This window comes from Conger conger, chromosome 7 (assembly GCF_963514075.1).
Source record: "Conger conger chromosome 7, fConCon1.1, whole genome shotgun sequence".
NCBI classification, from domain to species: domain Eukaryota; kingdom Metazoa; phylum Chordata; class Actinopteri; order Anguilliformes; family Congridae; genus Conger; species Conger conger.
The window spans coordinates 50,896,358-50,910,565 of NC_083766.1; the positions used below are offsets into that span (position 1 = coordinate 50,896,358).

Sequence of the window (14,208 nt, forward strand, 5' to 3'; positions counted from 1 at the left end):
CCAGATCTTGATAGGTAGAATCAGGTGTCTTAGTTCTGGGCTAAAACAAAAAAGACCTGCACAATCACCGGCCCTTTTTCAGATAAGACTGGACACCTCTGCTTCTGATCATGTTAACAAAATCCTCACACAGTCAGATGTTAAATCGTGTTCCCAGAGGTGCTATGGAAACAGAAATAATGCTGTGTGTTTACTGTTTCGATTGCGTTTGAGGTAACTCCACCGTCTTGTGGTTTCAGGCACATCAATATTATGCCCTTTTCACATCTTAACCTTAAAAACAGTCGACCGTAGAATAAATCACATTTCCACCTGGGGTCAGCCATGTTCAATGTGACCTCTGACCTGACTGGCTCGTGCTCTTTTTCTATTTTGAATTTCTCTAACACTAGCTATCCCATTAATTTAGTTTAAAATTTATTTAAAAACATAATGTTTTTAAATAATATTTATTTAAATAATGTGTTACAGACCTGGGTCAAATACGTAATGGTTTTGAATTAAAAAAAATTTATACGCTTTACTGAGCTTATCTGGTGTATTGGAACCTATGAGATTCTCTCAAAAAGAGTATCCTGGTCCTCTTGGTGGGCTCAATCGCATCAGACAAGATCAGTCGACCACAGAAAAATATCGGAATCCAAAACATTTCTCTTCTTTCAGTTTTTTTTGTAGTAACTCGTCAGTACTGCAAGTGAATGGCTCTCCCTCAACGCATCTCAGAGGTTTAAATAAAGCTTCAGTTGCAAGACCCTTTCCCTAATAAGACAGGAGCTCCCAGCTCAATGGGGGGTAAAGAAAGATTAAAAACGTCTACAAAAATGGAGGACATGAGCATCCCAAAACAAGAGTCCTCCTGCCCAAGCCTCTGCGTCTGTGCGTCTGAAAACTAAAAAGGGGACGCGGCCAGTGTTCGGCAAGCCGACCTGGTAATTGAACGGGAGTGTAACAGCCCCCCCATTAAAAAAGCATTAACGAAACGGGCACACATCTCATATTAATGTGACCTACTATAGCGTGTCATTTCATTTCGCGGAAACGTTTCCGCCCGCCGCCGTCGCCGTGTTCATTAGTTTCCGATGATGCGCGCTGTCGCGGGAGGTCTGCGGGGACGTGATCTAAATATCACTTAAAGAGGAGAATGTAGGCTGCGCCGCGCGCGTTGTTTCCAGTGCCGCCATGCTTCCCGCTGTGCCCCCTTGCCAACCGACCTGTGTGTCGCACACCTGTGTGAGCTCCCCCCTCCCCCCTCTCCGCCGGGCCCTCGTTAGACCGAGGGCAGGGCCGTGGGGGACGCCTCGACCGCGCTCCGCAGAATGCCGCCGGAGGGGGGGGGGGGGGGGAAACGAGCCGGCCGTTCTCAAAGTGGAACAAGTGACGACGTCGGAGGAAACGATTCTATGTACACATCTGCTCGAGCCTTCCGGGGTTCGTATAAACAAGACACACGAGAGACAGGATCGCTACTCCGTAGAGACGGCTCCATACAGAGATTCTGTACACAAGCAGGTGTCCGGCCTGTTAAGTTTTCCTTAGTTATCTTCAACCATTCTCATTAAGGTTTAAAAGCAGACATTTTATTTAGACGCTGTGTATTCTGAGCTGTCTGGTTACATGCCTTTGGTGCCGACTACTGAGAAGCTGGTGAGAGATATACGAATGGCAGCAGTGCTGAGAGCTGCATTAGATTGAGCCGTAATGGCCGCTGTTTCACACTGCGACACAAATTGACATAATCTGCCCTTCAGCTCTAGAGCCCATCCTTTCAGCCTGTGTGTGAACATCACTCAGTTTGAGCAGGGTGAACAGATAATACACCATCGGGAAAGTTTGAAACTAGGCCAGGGCGGGCTTATCTAACAGCCGGAATCAAACAAACCCTCCACATTTATAATTGTGCCCAACATTTTCAGGTGGTTCTGAACTTTTGGGACTTTCCTCTTGGCCAAGTTCTGGGTCCTGTTGAATCTGACTGCAGTTGTACAGCGGAGATTTCAGGATCATCAGCAGCATATTTGAGCTTCTCCGCATCCTATTATTCAATACAAATTACGCTACGCTAAAAAGACACAGAGCCCCTGGGTGGCAGATCCAGCCACATTACCGGTTCCCTGCACAACGCGTTTGATTATGCCTTCTAAATTGGACGGAAAAAAGGGGGACACAATCTTGTGCGAAAACAGGGCTCTCGGGAGTCTCCAAAAACGAACAGGGAGCCGTCTGATTGAAAGCAATCATGATGTAATAAGACCGTGAAAGAGAAGTCTTGCAGCAGATGTCTGCACCGAGCAGTGTGATTTCATTACAATACGGTTAACTATATTGCACGCTATTAGCCGCTTTAGAAAATGGTATTACAGGCATCCTGCGATGCTGTCATGTCCGCCACCCCCCACCCCTCCACCCCCGGTACATTCCATGCAGCGCTGGGTTGCCAGGTATGTGCTAAATGGGAGCGGCATATCTGAAACCTGGCGCTGAAACACACTCCCTCCCTGCACATTCTTGGATGTAGGCCCTTTCCTCATCAGTAGATAACATGGCAGGCTGATTGCTGGAGACGAGTATTATTTTGCGAGCCAGGCACGGTCCCCCGACACTGACAGACTCAGCCGCTTTTCCAATCCAATCCATAACCAAACAGAGACAGAAACGCGCTTCAGTTATCCTCCAGGGCTCATACGTAGCATCGCAGTTTCTTACAAATGTGTTTTTCTTACCTGCATTTCAGTCCTCCCACAGCATGGGGGTAGTAGAGCCCTCTTTAATTGCACATTAGACAATTATCACATTCAGTTCATCGCCTCCCCAGTCAGCAACTTTTCGTAAGTCAATTATGATTGATTGACAGCAATGTACCCACATGTCACATTCAGTGTGGTCATTCGAACCACAGACAGGCAGTAGCATATTCCTACTGTAGTGCTATATCATTTTATTTTACTGTGAGGCGTAGCCTAGCGATATTACAAAGGCCAATTGACATAACTGCACAAATAATGACAAGTAGAAGACTATTCATGATAATAAAATGAAAAAAAAGCAGGGATAGGCTAATAAAAATGTGAATAGATTAAAACGAATGAAGTGAAATTCTTGTAAATTGTAAACTCCCATGGTGCACAGTCTTTAGACAAACTGGTGAACGTACTCATTTTCAAGTGCAAATTATTTGTGATTTCTTTGCATAAATGTGTGCTAGTAAGTGTGGGATGTTGCATGCTGCTCGGAAAATTTTCACCAGGGGAGTTTTTAAATTGAACTTCCAATCTGAGGGGGGTGGGGGGACCTCCAGGAGTTCACACGTACCTGTAACCTGAAATACTTGCAGGCAAGAGCAGCTGAAAAGTAAATGGACTAGGCAAGAAGTAGAGGGGGAAATAATAGGAGAGTATGTGGGAAAAGATGATTTTTATCTTGCCAGTTCTTTTAATGGAAAAAGAGGAGCACAGACAGAAGAGAAAAAAATAGCAAAAAGAAATGTCAAACAGAGTGGGTTCTCGATGAAAAACTCTTCAAGGAGAGGTATTTCTCAAAAGAGACTCAAGAAAAGGGACCTCACCTGCTCGAAGAACTCGTCCATGAAGCGGTTTTTGTCCAGGCTGACAGCCACCTCGTCAAGTTCGTCATTGTCCTTGCCCTGGAAATACAAAAAGAAAAATCCAGCTTTAACCAAACAAGATAATCACATCTCACCGAATCTGTACAAAATCACAAAGGATAGAAGTAACTGCCATACAAATTGTATTGGCACACTCTAACTTAATTAAACCCTGCCCTCTACATCACTTCCTGCCATTTACAAAAGAATCAGGGCATGATACACCAGTCCAGGAGGGTCCTGGTTTTTTAGCATTTCAGCACATAAGCATATTGAGTTCAGCGCTAGGTGACAGCATTCATTCCAAAGCCTGCTGGTTGAAAGAAAACCACACACTGCAGCTCTCCAGGGCCGAAGTCTGACACCAGTCACCCCGACCAATAAAACTGATCAATTAACAGCGATGCAGTTTTAGCGTCAACGCATGAACGACTTCTCTACATTTAAACCTAGATTAAAAGCCAGTCTCTTTGGCCTTTATCGGAGATAACACTGTTCTCCATAGTTCCCGTGGGTCCACATCCACACCTTTTGACCGTTTCTAAGGTTCCTTGTGTCACGATGGTCTGCGATGACATGATGCTATATAAGCCAGCCATATCCCTGCTGCCAGTTAATGAGGACACAGGGGCCCTGTCTTCAGGTCTACGGCAAGAACTTCTGAATCGGGCCCCCAGGGGCCCCGTCTCTTCCCTGGAAGTTGTGGATCAGACAATTAACTAATAACGGATAACCATAAAATGGGGTCTAGTTGCTCTTTTAATTAAAAGTTGAATTCGATTAAGAATCAATTTCACCAAAAACACTGGCGCTTAGAGTTGGCCTTTTCTTGCCTTAAAGGGATCTAACCCCACTCTACCCCCGACCCCTTCATGTACGAACCTTTTAATGTCGTTATTCACCCAATTGAGAGTCCTATTTGAGCAGGAGTGGTCAACCTGATCCAAAAAAGACCACTGTTGGAGCAGGGTTTCGTCGCAGCCCAGGCCTAACACACCTGATTATACTCATTAAGGTCCTGACTGTCAACCACGATTGGTTAATTTTCTTAATCAGGTGTTGTAGTACTGGGCTACAACAGAAACACACAGGTGTGTAAAGGATAAGATTAGTGGACCCGCGTTATAGCATCTCTGTCTGCAGCCAGGAGTCGAAATGCACCTCATCAGGTCTCCCACAATTCCTCAATGTGATTTTCTTCACTGTCGGCAAAGCATTACCTGTCTATTTCCCCCGTCCTGTGAAGGCCTCGCTCGGTTAGAAGCGTTACATTACATTCAATCAAACTTTATTGAGTGAAAGCACACAGCCGCACAGCCAGGCAGAGCTGTGGACTCCAAGAAAAAACCAGCATTTTCAAACATGGTCAGAAGAGAAGTTCTCTTACTCTTCCCAATAGCAATGATCATTGTCTGATGTCCGAAACACTGCAAATATTATGCGGCCGTACAGTAAATTACTTTACAGCCACTCCCTCAGTATAGATATATCCGTTTTGCTTAGTGCCATTCTCTCCATTGCCTTCTCACTTCTTTATTTCTAGAGCCTGGACAACAAATTGGTTGTAAGTGGTGCCATTAGTCTTGTCAACACCCATAATGCAGACTTAGTCTACGGTGTAGAATAACACAGGGGAGCACAGCCCTCATCGACCCGACTGATGAATTCTGCTCCAAAGCCTCAGTAGCCTGAATGTAACATATTACACGGCTATATTTACAGACCATTTTAAAGCCCTGTATGTCAGCACTGCCTCATGCAGAGTAATGTTACTCTTACCAAAGATAATTGCTGGGCGCGATGTGCACACTGCAACAGATAGATGTTTTTTAAGGCTCGGGTTTTAAACTCATTCACTGTTACAGTACCGGCTTTATGGCAATTTCTCCTGCGGTATGAATATCATATAACCTGATAAGACCATCTGACAATGAAATAAATGCGCTCATGAATAATATTTTTATTGTTGTTTACTGATAACCAACAGAGTGGCAATGCAAGGATTCATTTCAAATCATTATTATTTTCTAAACTGCACGGGGAGCGTTTTTTAAAGCCGAATATGAAAATCGCGGCTCGTATTAAATCTTACCCCCGACTCTGCAGTTAGAAAGTAATCTCTATCAGACTGGAGTTGAGAACCATCTATCAGGCAGTCTGATAGGATACAGGAGCGATATGATGACTTTAACACGTGGACTAAGGAGCTTAGCACAGTCTGTGCTGGGAAATGGGTGACACACCAGGGAAAAAAGAGTGGGGGCTGATCAGACAGCCCGAACACTTGCACAAGCCTAGGCAGGGGGATTTGGGGTGAGGGTTTGGTGGGCTGTGCGCAGGCCACTCAAGGCAAGCACAACTTATCTGACCCACCATACAACTCAAGAGTCCTGAACCAGACCAGTACCCTGCTGAAAAATACAGCCCAAGCAAGGTTTCAAACCAGCTGGTAGCTGGTTGACCAGTTAAGACCAGCTCCACGCTCAAATGGTTTGATCAGCCCAAGCTAGGTTCTGAAACAGCTGGCAGCTGGTTGACCAGTTCAGACCAGCTCAACGCTCAAATAGTTTGACCGTCTCAAGCTATGTTTTGGAACATAGTTGGTCGTTGGTCATTTCAAGCTGGTAATAGCTGGTTTCATTAGCTGTTGGTAAAAGACAGTCTTCTAATGGGACTTGTGGCACCAGCAGAATTTGGGGGAGCAGTGATGCCAGTTTAGCAAGTGGTGTGGGGCGAGGGGGGTGTCTGACGTCAAAGCCCTGACCGTGTCATGGGAGGGGTTTGGCTGGTTGTCGAATCCTACGCACGGGTGGCCTGCAGGGAGCGCACAGCCGCCTGGCAAAATGGCACCCCCCGCCCCCACGTTACGGGGTGCGCACCGTCTCCATGGAAATCACAAAAAAAAAGAAAAACAAAGAACTCGCAGCCACCTCAGAGAGGCAAGATTCCGCTGTGCCTTCTGTCCCTCTGATTTATTTATTCTCTGAGGCATGTGACCAGCTGGGAAGAGAGAGAGAGAAAGAATGCCAAAATAAAATAAATAAATCACGCCCCAAAGAAATTGAGCATGATTGATCTACAAAAAGACTGAAAGGAATGGATCTTGAATCACTGGCTTATTTTTGGCTCTGCGAAAGCAAAGCGATCCCCAGTATAATTATCTCCCAGTGTTGGCAGGGAAGCAAATCAAAATTCCATGAATGTCTAATGTCTGCCCCTGAGCAAGTTTCAGCCCCTTGGGAAGTTCAAAAAAACGTGGGAAATGGGGTGGGGTCAAAGGTCATCACTGATCTGAAGGTCCCCTCTGCTGAGAGATCAATTTATCCCCTTTTAATAAATGTGCAATTTCTGACCCACTAGCCTAATGTATCTTTCAAGAAGCATGCCATCAAAACCCAAAGGCAAGAGATTCTGCTGTTGATGAAGGCGCAAGCACATGAGAGAGTATGTGTGTGTGCGCTTCGATAGACTACATCCTCTTTCAAAAGATACTTAGCACAGATACCTGGCATAGATACCACAGCCTGCAATAGGAACACAATAAGTCTAGGGCTGCCCTGTGTAATTACTGCTCGCATGTAGGTCAAGAGCTGACGTACACACACATACACACACTCCCACACACACACACACACACACACACACACACGCACGCACACACACACATACACGCACACACTCCCACTCTCTCTCACGCACACACACACACGCTTACTCTCTCACACACGCACACACACTCCCACATTCTCTCACGCACACACACTCTCACACATGCACACGCTCCCACATTCTCTCACGCACACACACACACACACTTCATACATAAGCCCTTTACAGTCACAGATTCACAGCATTGGACAAATTCCGCATAGCAGCCTACCTTTCATCTGTACCCATCACATGCCCCAGCCTGGCTTCCTCATTCCAGGAAGGGGGTCTTTAAGAAGGGTTTTACAGCACAACGATGTCGGGAATGTCCCCATCTTTTAATTCATTTTCGTTTCATGTTGACATTCCTCCTCACATCCCCACTCCCAGACACTGATACAGCGCAAGACACATATTTCATTTCACGCCTTTCTAGTCAGAACTGGCTAAAAATAGCATTCCCATTAACTTATTTAACATGCAATTTGAATCTTTTTTTAAAAAGAACGTTCATTCTTTTATCTTCGGCTTTCAAAACTCAGAAGCACGCCAGGCCCCCGGTACTAACTACAGGAGGTGGTGCTGTAGAAATTGAAGGAAAGGCATCTCCCCCTCAGCAAACGCTCCTCTTTCTTCCAGTAACACGGATCATTTTGTGCTTCTGGAGGAAAGAAATCAGTCTAAGGAGGATCGAGAGCATCTTCAACAATACTTCACCCACCACTTTTAGAATGGCACTCAAACTAACATACTTCAGCTTTTACAGAGAGTATTTTGCAATACGTACATAAAACAGGTACAGTAGGTAATGCATGCCTTTTACTGCATTTCAGTTGAAAGATACATGTAACAAAATCTACTCTGATATCTTAAAAAAATGGGCCACAATATTTAATGTCTAAAAAAAAATAACTTTAAATAAATAAATAGTGAAACAGTTGCTACTTCGGGATAATAAAGTTGCAGTACCACAAAATCTAGCCTAATGGTAATGGGATTGTAGCTCAAAGATTGTGGGTTCAAATCACAGCTGGGGGTTGCCACTGTACCCTGTATACTTGCTGAATTGCTTCAGTAAAAATATTAACTGCAAATGTCAAAATGTAATAATAATAATAATAATAATAATAATAATTTGTTATTCTGCTGACGCTTCTATCCAAAGCAACTTAGACTTGATTAGAATAAGCAGGGGACAATTCCCCCCTGGAGCAATGCCGGGTTAAGAGCCTTGCTCATGGGCCCAAGTTGGCCCAGTTGTGCAGATCTTACACCGGGGCTTGAACCACCAAGCTTCCAGGTCCCAGTCATGTACTTTAGCCAATAGGCTACAGGTGGCCCCTGTATATGTAATGTAATGCAATGTAAGGAACTCACTCACCAAACCATAAAGAATGTGTCACATGTCCCACAACATAATTTACTAAGATTATAATTAGGCCAAGGCACAGGCTCATATTTCACCAAAAAATTGCGACAAATGTCCTTCCCTCGGGGATAACTAAAACAGACAGGAGGGTAGGGGGCCCCTGCAGTCCCTGAATTTTCATCCATCACGATGGTGAATTAGGCCAGCATGTTCTATTTTTCACAGGCAAAACAGGCACACCTTTAGTTTGTACCCATAGTCCAGCCCCCTGGATTCTAACTGGCCAAGCAGTCAAGTTCCTTCCTACAATAACAGCACAGCTAATACCAGAACACAGACCTGGGGCAAACCGACTGCAGAATCTCAAACAGGCGCTAAGATTTATGAGTCAGAAAGAAAAAGAGAAATGAAAACATACCGTTAAAAGGCTGCCCGTCAATCATCTCGGGAGTCAATGACAGAACAGCAGAACTGACCTCTGGAAACACAATTTCCGATTTTTGCAAACGGGTATTTTGAGATGGAATCAAACCGCTTCTGCCAGTGTGCGTGCAGTTCACTGCGTGACAGTGAGCACAATGGCAGTCAAACATTCACCATTCACCAATTTAACAAACAAAACACGATATTGAGCCAACGTATGCTTCCGCACTATACAAGTAGCATGAATTAACTCCACTCTTGAGGACCGTTTGCCCTTCCACACGACCTCTACTGCATTGATTCAATTACCGAGACATTTTTGTTGCCTTACACAGTCAATTGTGCTTGACTTTTGGTTTCTGAATGGTGGAAAATGTCCCTTGATCTCACTGACACCCAGGGTGTGATTATAACAGCATTTATAACAAATTCAAGGTTTAATTCTTTAATTGTGAGTGCATAACCGTTGAAAGTATAGCGTAGTTGAAAGTGTAAGTGGTAGCCCATGATGGTTCTGGGATGTTGTCGACACACAGACAAAAGATGACATTAATTCCTCAAATGGTAAATGGACTGCATGTATATAGCGCTTTTACCAGCAACTAGGGCTACACAAAGCGCTTTACAATTCATTAATTCACAGAGGCACTCACACACCAACAGCGAAAGGCTGCCATGCAAGGCACCAACCAGCTGGTCGGGAGCTATTGAGGGGTTAGCCGTCTTGCTCAGGGACATTTCGGCACACCCAGGGCAGGGGATCGAACCGTCAACTCTCCCACAGCCAGGCAACCACACTTGCCTCCTGAGCCAATGTCTCTCCCGTTAGTACAGACACACACACACACACACACACACACACAAGTCCGGAGTGGTTTACAGCTAAAACCAAAATCGGGCAGATGGACAATTATCGTGATGTACCAATTTCCAAATGAGAATACCAGTCACGGCATTGTCCTTTACCGTTTACAACATGATCATAAACCGCAAGCACATACTGTACACTAAGGAGCAAAGGATTGTGGTTATTGAATATTCATTCATGGTTCCCCCAGTACAGAGGAGCACAGTGAAAAAAGCTGTCACTTGCAGTACAGTAACTAGAGGAACATCAAAGATCCAGCCCAAAGATCCATAAATGTGATAATGATATGGCCAGACAGACTTATACACGGTGTACTTATTTCACTTTTTTTTTTCATTTTTTGTTTAATAACCGACCTCGACTACTTGGCTCAGTTTCACAGCAGGAGTATTTGAGCTTGACAGGTGATGGAAACCCTTCAAGCAGATTTAAGCGTCAAGTGGTGCAGTGGGAGTTCAATGTTCAAGAAGAGAATGTCACGTACAGCATAAATGTGTGCAGCTCATACCACAGGACCACCCTGCGCGCTGTAAAACAGGAGGTCACTGAATCAGAACGAATCACGCCCTGCCCTCTGCGATAAAAGCTCAAGGTTACAAACGCGAGGGAGGGACGGAAAGGGACCATAAATCAGTGGAGAAAAACCCCTTACAAACCCCCTCCCCCCCGCGCGTGCCCGCGCATATCGACTTTCCCGTAAATATTACAGCGCTTTATCGGCTTCCAGGGCTGTGCCTGTTGAATGTGTTCAATGATTTAACAGGCAGTCATATGGTACACTAAATGCCACCATGACACTAATTCAAAAGCCACCTAAATATCACTATTACTCAACACAGAGAACATTTTACAGCGCTTACCTTTAAATAATTAAACCACTGTTTATTCACTCAGGTTATATTATTTTAACATAGCCATGAAATACATATTGAATTTTAGCACGATATGTCCACCAGGTTTTCAGAAGACTGGGGTGACCCTCACCACCAATCCACGCCATTTTAGGCTGTTTGCCTCATCGGACAAAAGCAAAGTTGCCATGAGCAAGCGTGTGCTTTAACTGCTTGGTTTCAAACATGTCTTTTGCATGACATCCTGGTAAGAATGTGATGTGTGTGATCTATGAAGGGTTAGCAGCCAAACCCGTCTTCTCTGCAACTGTTTGAGCAGGCTCACCATGAGAAAACACACAAAAAATATGGTTCCATAGAAGAACCTAGTGTAGGTAAAAATGGTTGTCCGAGAGCTTTCACACTTCACACCAATGATAGAGGGCTCTGTAAAGAACTAAGGGTTCATCTATGGAATCAAGCCAAAGAACCCTTTCAGAACCCTTTTTCTAAGAGGGCAGGTGAGAAATGCTTGTTGTTGCGAGAGAAGCCTTATGACTCTTCCCCCTGAATGGTTAGCTCACTTTCGCTCCTCTCTCTCTCTCTCTCATACTCACTCATCCGAATCAATACTTCTGTTCACTGTCTCCCTTTCAGTTGATACAACTTTGCCAAATCAGTTCCACTCTTTCATTTTGACACCCCCACCACCCTACCCCTTTTGGACACATGCACCCCCCCCCCCCCAGTCGTGCCACAGATGAACAACTTCTCTCCTTCGTAGCTCATCTTCTCTGTTTGCCCTTCAAAGAAAACATTCCACAAAGCCGAAAGAGACAATCAGCATCCCCAAGCTAACAACAGAGATGGAGCAAGAGAACCCCGGCCCCCAACGCCAACCACTGCAATACAAGACTTTCAATCACAGAAACACAACAATAATCTCTTGCAAGCGGTGTTCTGTTCGCAAAAGATTATTGAAGATTATGCGCTACAGTACACTGCAATACAGAATGGATTCAGAAAGGGCTCTTAATGCCAGAGGGTGAACCACATTCAGTTGAAACTTGGAGACACAGAAGTCGGAAAGTGAGGTCAAAATCCCGAACACAGGAGAAAGGCTTGACTCAAAATGACAGCCATGGAAGCAACAGCCCCGAAATCATTCAGCATTCAGGAGACGGTTGGCCATGTCGCTTGAGCTGCACACAGACATCATTGCCAAAGTCAAGGAGGTGATGACCCACAAGGACCTCAGCGAGTCCAGCACAGCCCCAGCACTAGCCTATACACACCCACTCAATATACGGCTTAATATGGTATAATACTGCAGTCAGGGCCAATGGTCCTTCACCTAACAGAATTACCCGTTTTCATATTTTCTCCACACAAGTATGGGGAAACAAGGAAACAAATAAGTAGTTCAGCAAATTCATGGAAACCTGGTTAAGGCACATGGCTGGGTCCCAGAAGGTTGGTGCTTCAAGCCCTGGTGTAGCCATAAGATCCACACAGCTGTTGGGCCTTTAACCCCATTGCCCCCTGCTTAGTCTCATCAACTGTAAATCACTTTGGAAAAAGCATCAGAAAAATAACAAATTCTTATTCTTCCTCTGAATATTTTTTTACAATTAAGGAGGAGCTGCCATTCTGTCTGGGGCGGCCTGTAGCGAAGTGGTTAAGGTGAATGACTGGGACACGCAGGGTCAGTGGTTCTAATCCCGGTGCAGCCACAGTAAGATCCGCACAGCCGTTTGGCCCTTGAGCAAGGCCCTTAATCCTGCATTGCTCCAGGGGAGGATTGTCTCCTGCTTAGTCTAATCAACTGTATGTCGCTCTGGATGAGAGCGTCTGCCAAAATGCCATTAATGTAATGTCTCCAACTCTCCTGTCTTTCAGTGACCTTATAATCGTTTTTCCTGCAGGCAACCAAGTTTATGCGTCTGCCATCTTCAATTGCAAGTGTGTAGTCAGTAGCTTAGTCTGTGCGTCATAAGCGGTCTCCGCTTTTCATCTCTGATTCAAAAGAGACACTCCACAAGGGTATAGACTCACAGCAATTTAGCCCACTTTGTGTTTTACTTTCCTCATCCCAATGCTCAAAATGTCTTTGTTAGCTGCGTGATTTGGGCTACACCATTTTGTGGCTGGTTAGCAGTGCTGGTCTGAATATGAGCTTCAGGGCAAGCTGGCTGAGAGGACCAGGATCATCACTTTAAATTGGTGGCGATTCAGGGCTTTTAAGATTGGAGTTTGTGGCTTTAATCCCAGCTGGCCACTGCCGCTGTTCCAATGAGCAAGATATTTATCCTGACCTCCTTCAGTAGGAATATCCAGCAGTAGAAATGGGTATTATGTCGAAAAGAAAAAAGAAAAAGAAAAAAGGCTTGACATATTCTGTCCTTCTGGATAAGAAAAGAATGTCTGCTGAATGCCAAAATGCAAGGTTAAGTTCTAGTGTGCCATTGGGGCTTGATTTAAGATTAACCAGAATTTTGTTCTCCTTTTGCCCAGTTATTGTCCACAGAAATCAGTTTCATTCTGCCCTACAAATGTTATGTTTTTTTCTTTGTACAGGTATCTGTAAATACCCGACCAGTGGAGTGTAGCCTTTCTGAGTGGAACCCACACCTCACTTTCATGTCACATAATGGGCTCACAGTTTTGGACTAGATTCTAATTGGAATGCTTAGTTTGAAAAGGAGTTTACTTTTTGCATATAGTGCTCTTCTGGTCGTTTTATTTAATAGCCATGCGAAGATTTTCTTGCGCAGTGTTCGTCAGACCAAGGTAAGTATAGCTCTTGCGTGTTCGGGGGTATTGTTGCCCAGAGTTAATTTGCATCTTGTTTCCCTGACATCTGGGCTTCTTCTGGAAAACTGTAATTTTAGTCTTTTGTGAATGCGCTGCCCCGGCCCGGTTCAGCACGCGCGCTCCAGCAGCGCTTCTGGAGAAGCTCCCACGCAGGCAGAGGTGGCGGCTATTTATCCCCGCCCCTCCCTCTCTGATCCTGGGCCTGCTCTCGGCCGTGGGAGGGCGGATCCACCCCGTTCCGCCCGGCTGTCACGCAAACCTGATTACAGGGAGAGGCCCACACAGCGCAAACTCAATTACCCACCCCCTCCTTCCTCCTGCGCAGGCTTGGTCCCAGGGCCAGCGCGCTGCCCACTCCGGGGCCGCGACCTGGAGGAGGATACGAGGGCCCTTTCCAATAAACAGGCGCTTCGCTGCCCAGACTGCTCCAAAATAAAACTTCACCCACACGAATCTTCCCGTGCTCTCCTTTCTGTCCACAGCAATATCAGCGCTGCGCGCAGTCTGTTACCGATGCACAGAACAGGTTATGAGCCGTGATGCAATCAATCTAATTGTGCTGCAGATATAAGCACTATATAATCATAACAAACAAACAGACAGACATGGCAAAGCATTTTCAAAGATAATATTTTTTTTGAGCAATCTTGAGAGA

The 14,208-nt window shown here is 45.2% G+C and overlaps 1 protein-coding gene across 1 annotated transcript in view; it reads right to left on the reverse strand.

Moving 5' to 3' along the window:
• The window catches only part of LOC133133752 (syntaxin-1A), a 112,757-nt gene that overhangs the window by 83,053 nt on the left and 15,496 nt on the right, over positions 1–14,208 (reverse strand). Inside the window, exon 2 of the mRNA XM_061249932.1 lies at positions 3,563–3,640. Within this exon, the coding sequence (XP_061105916.1) occupies positions 3,563–3,640 (78 nt within the window). The remainder of the gene's footprint in view (positions 1–3,562; positions 3,641–14,208) is intronic.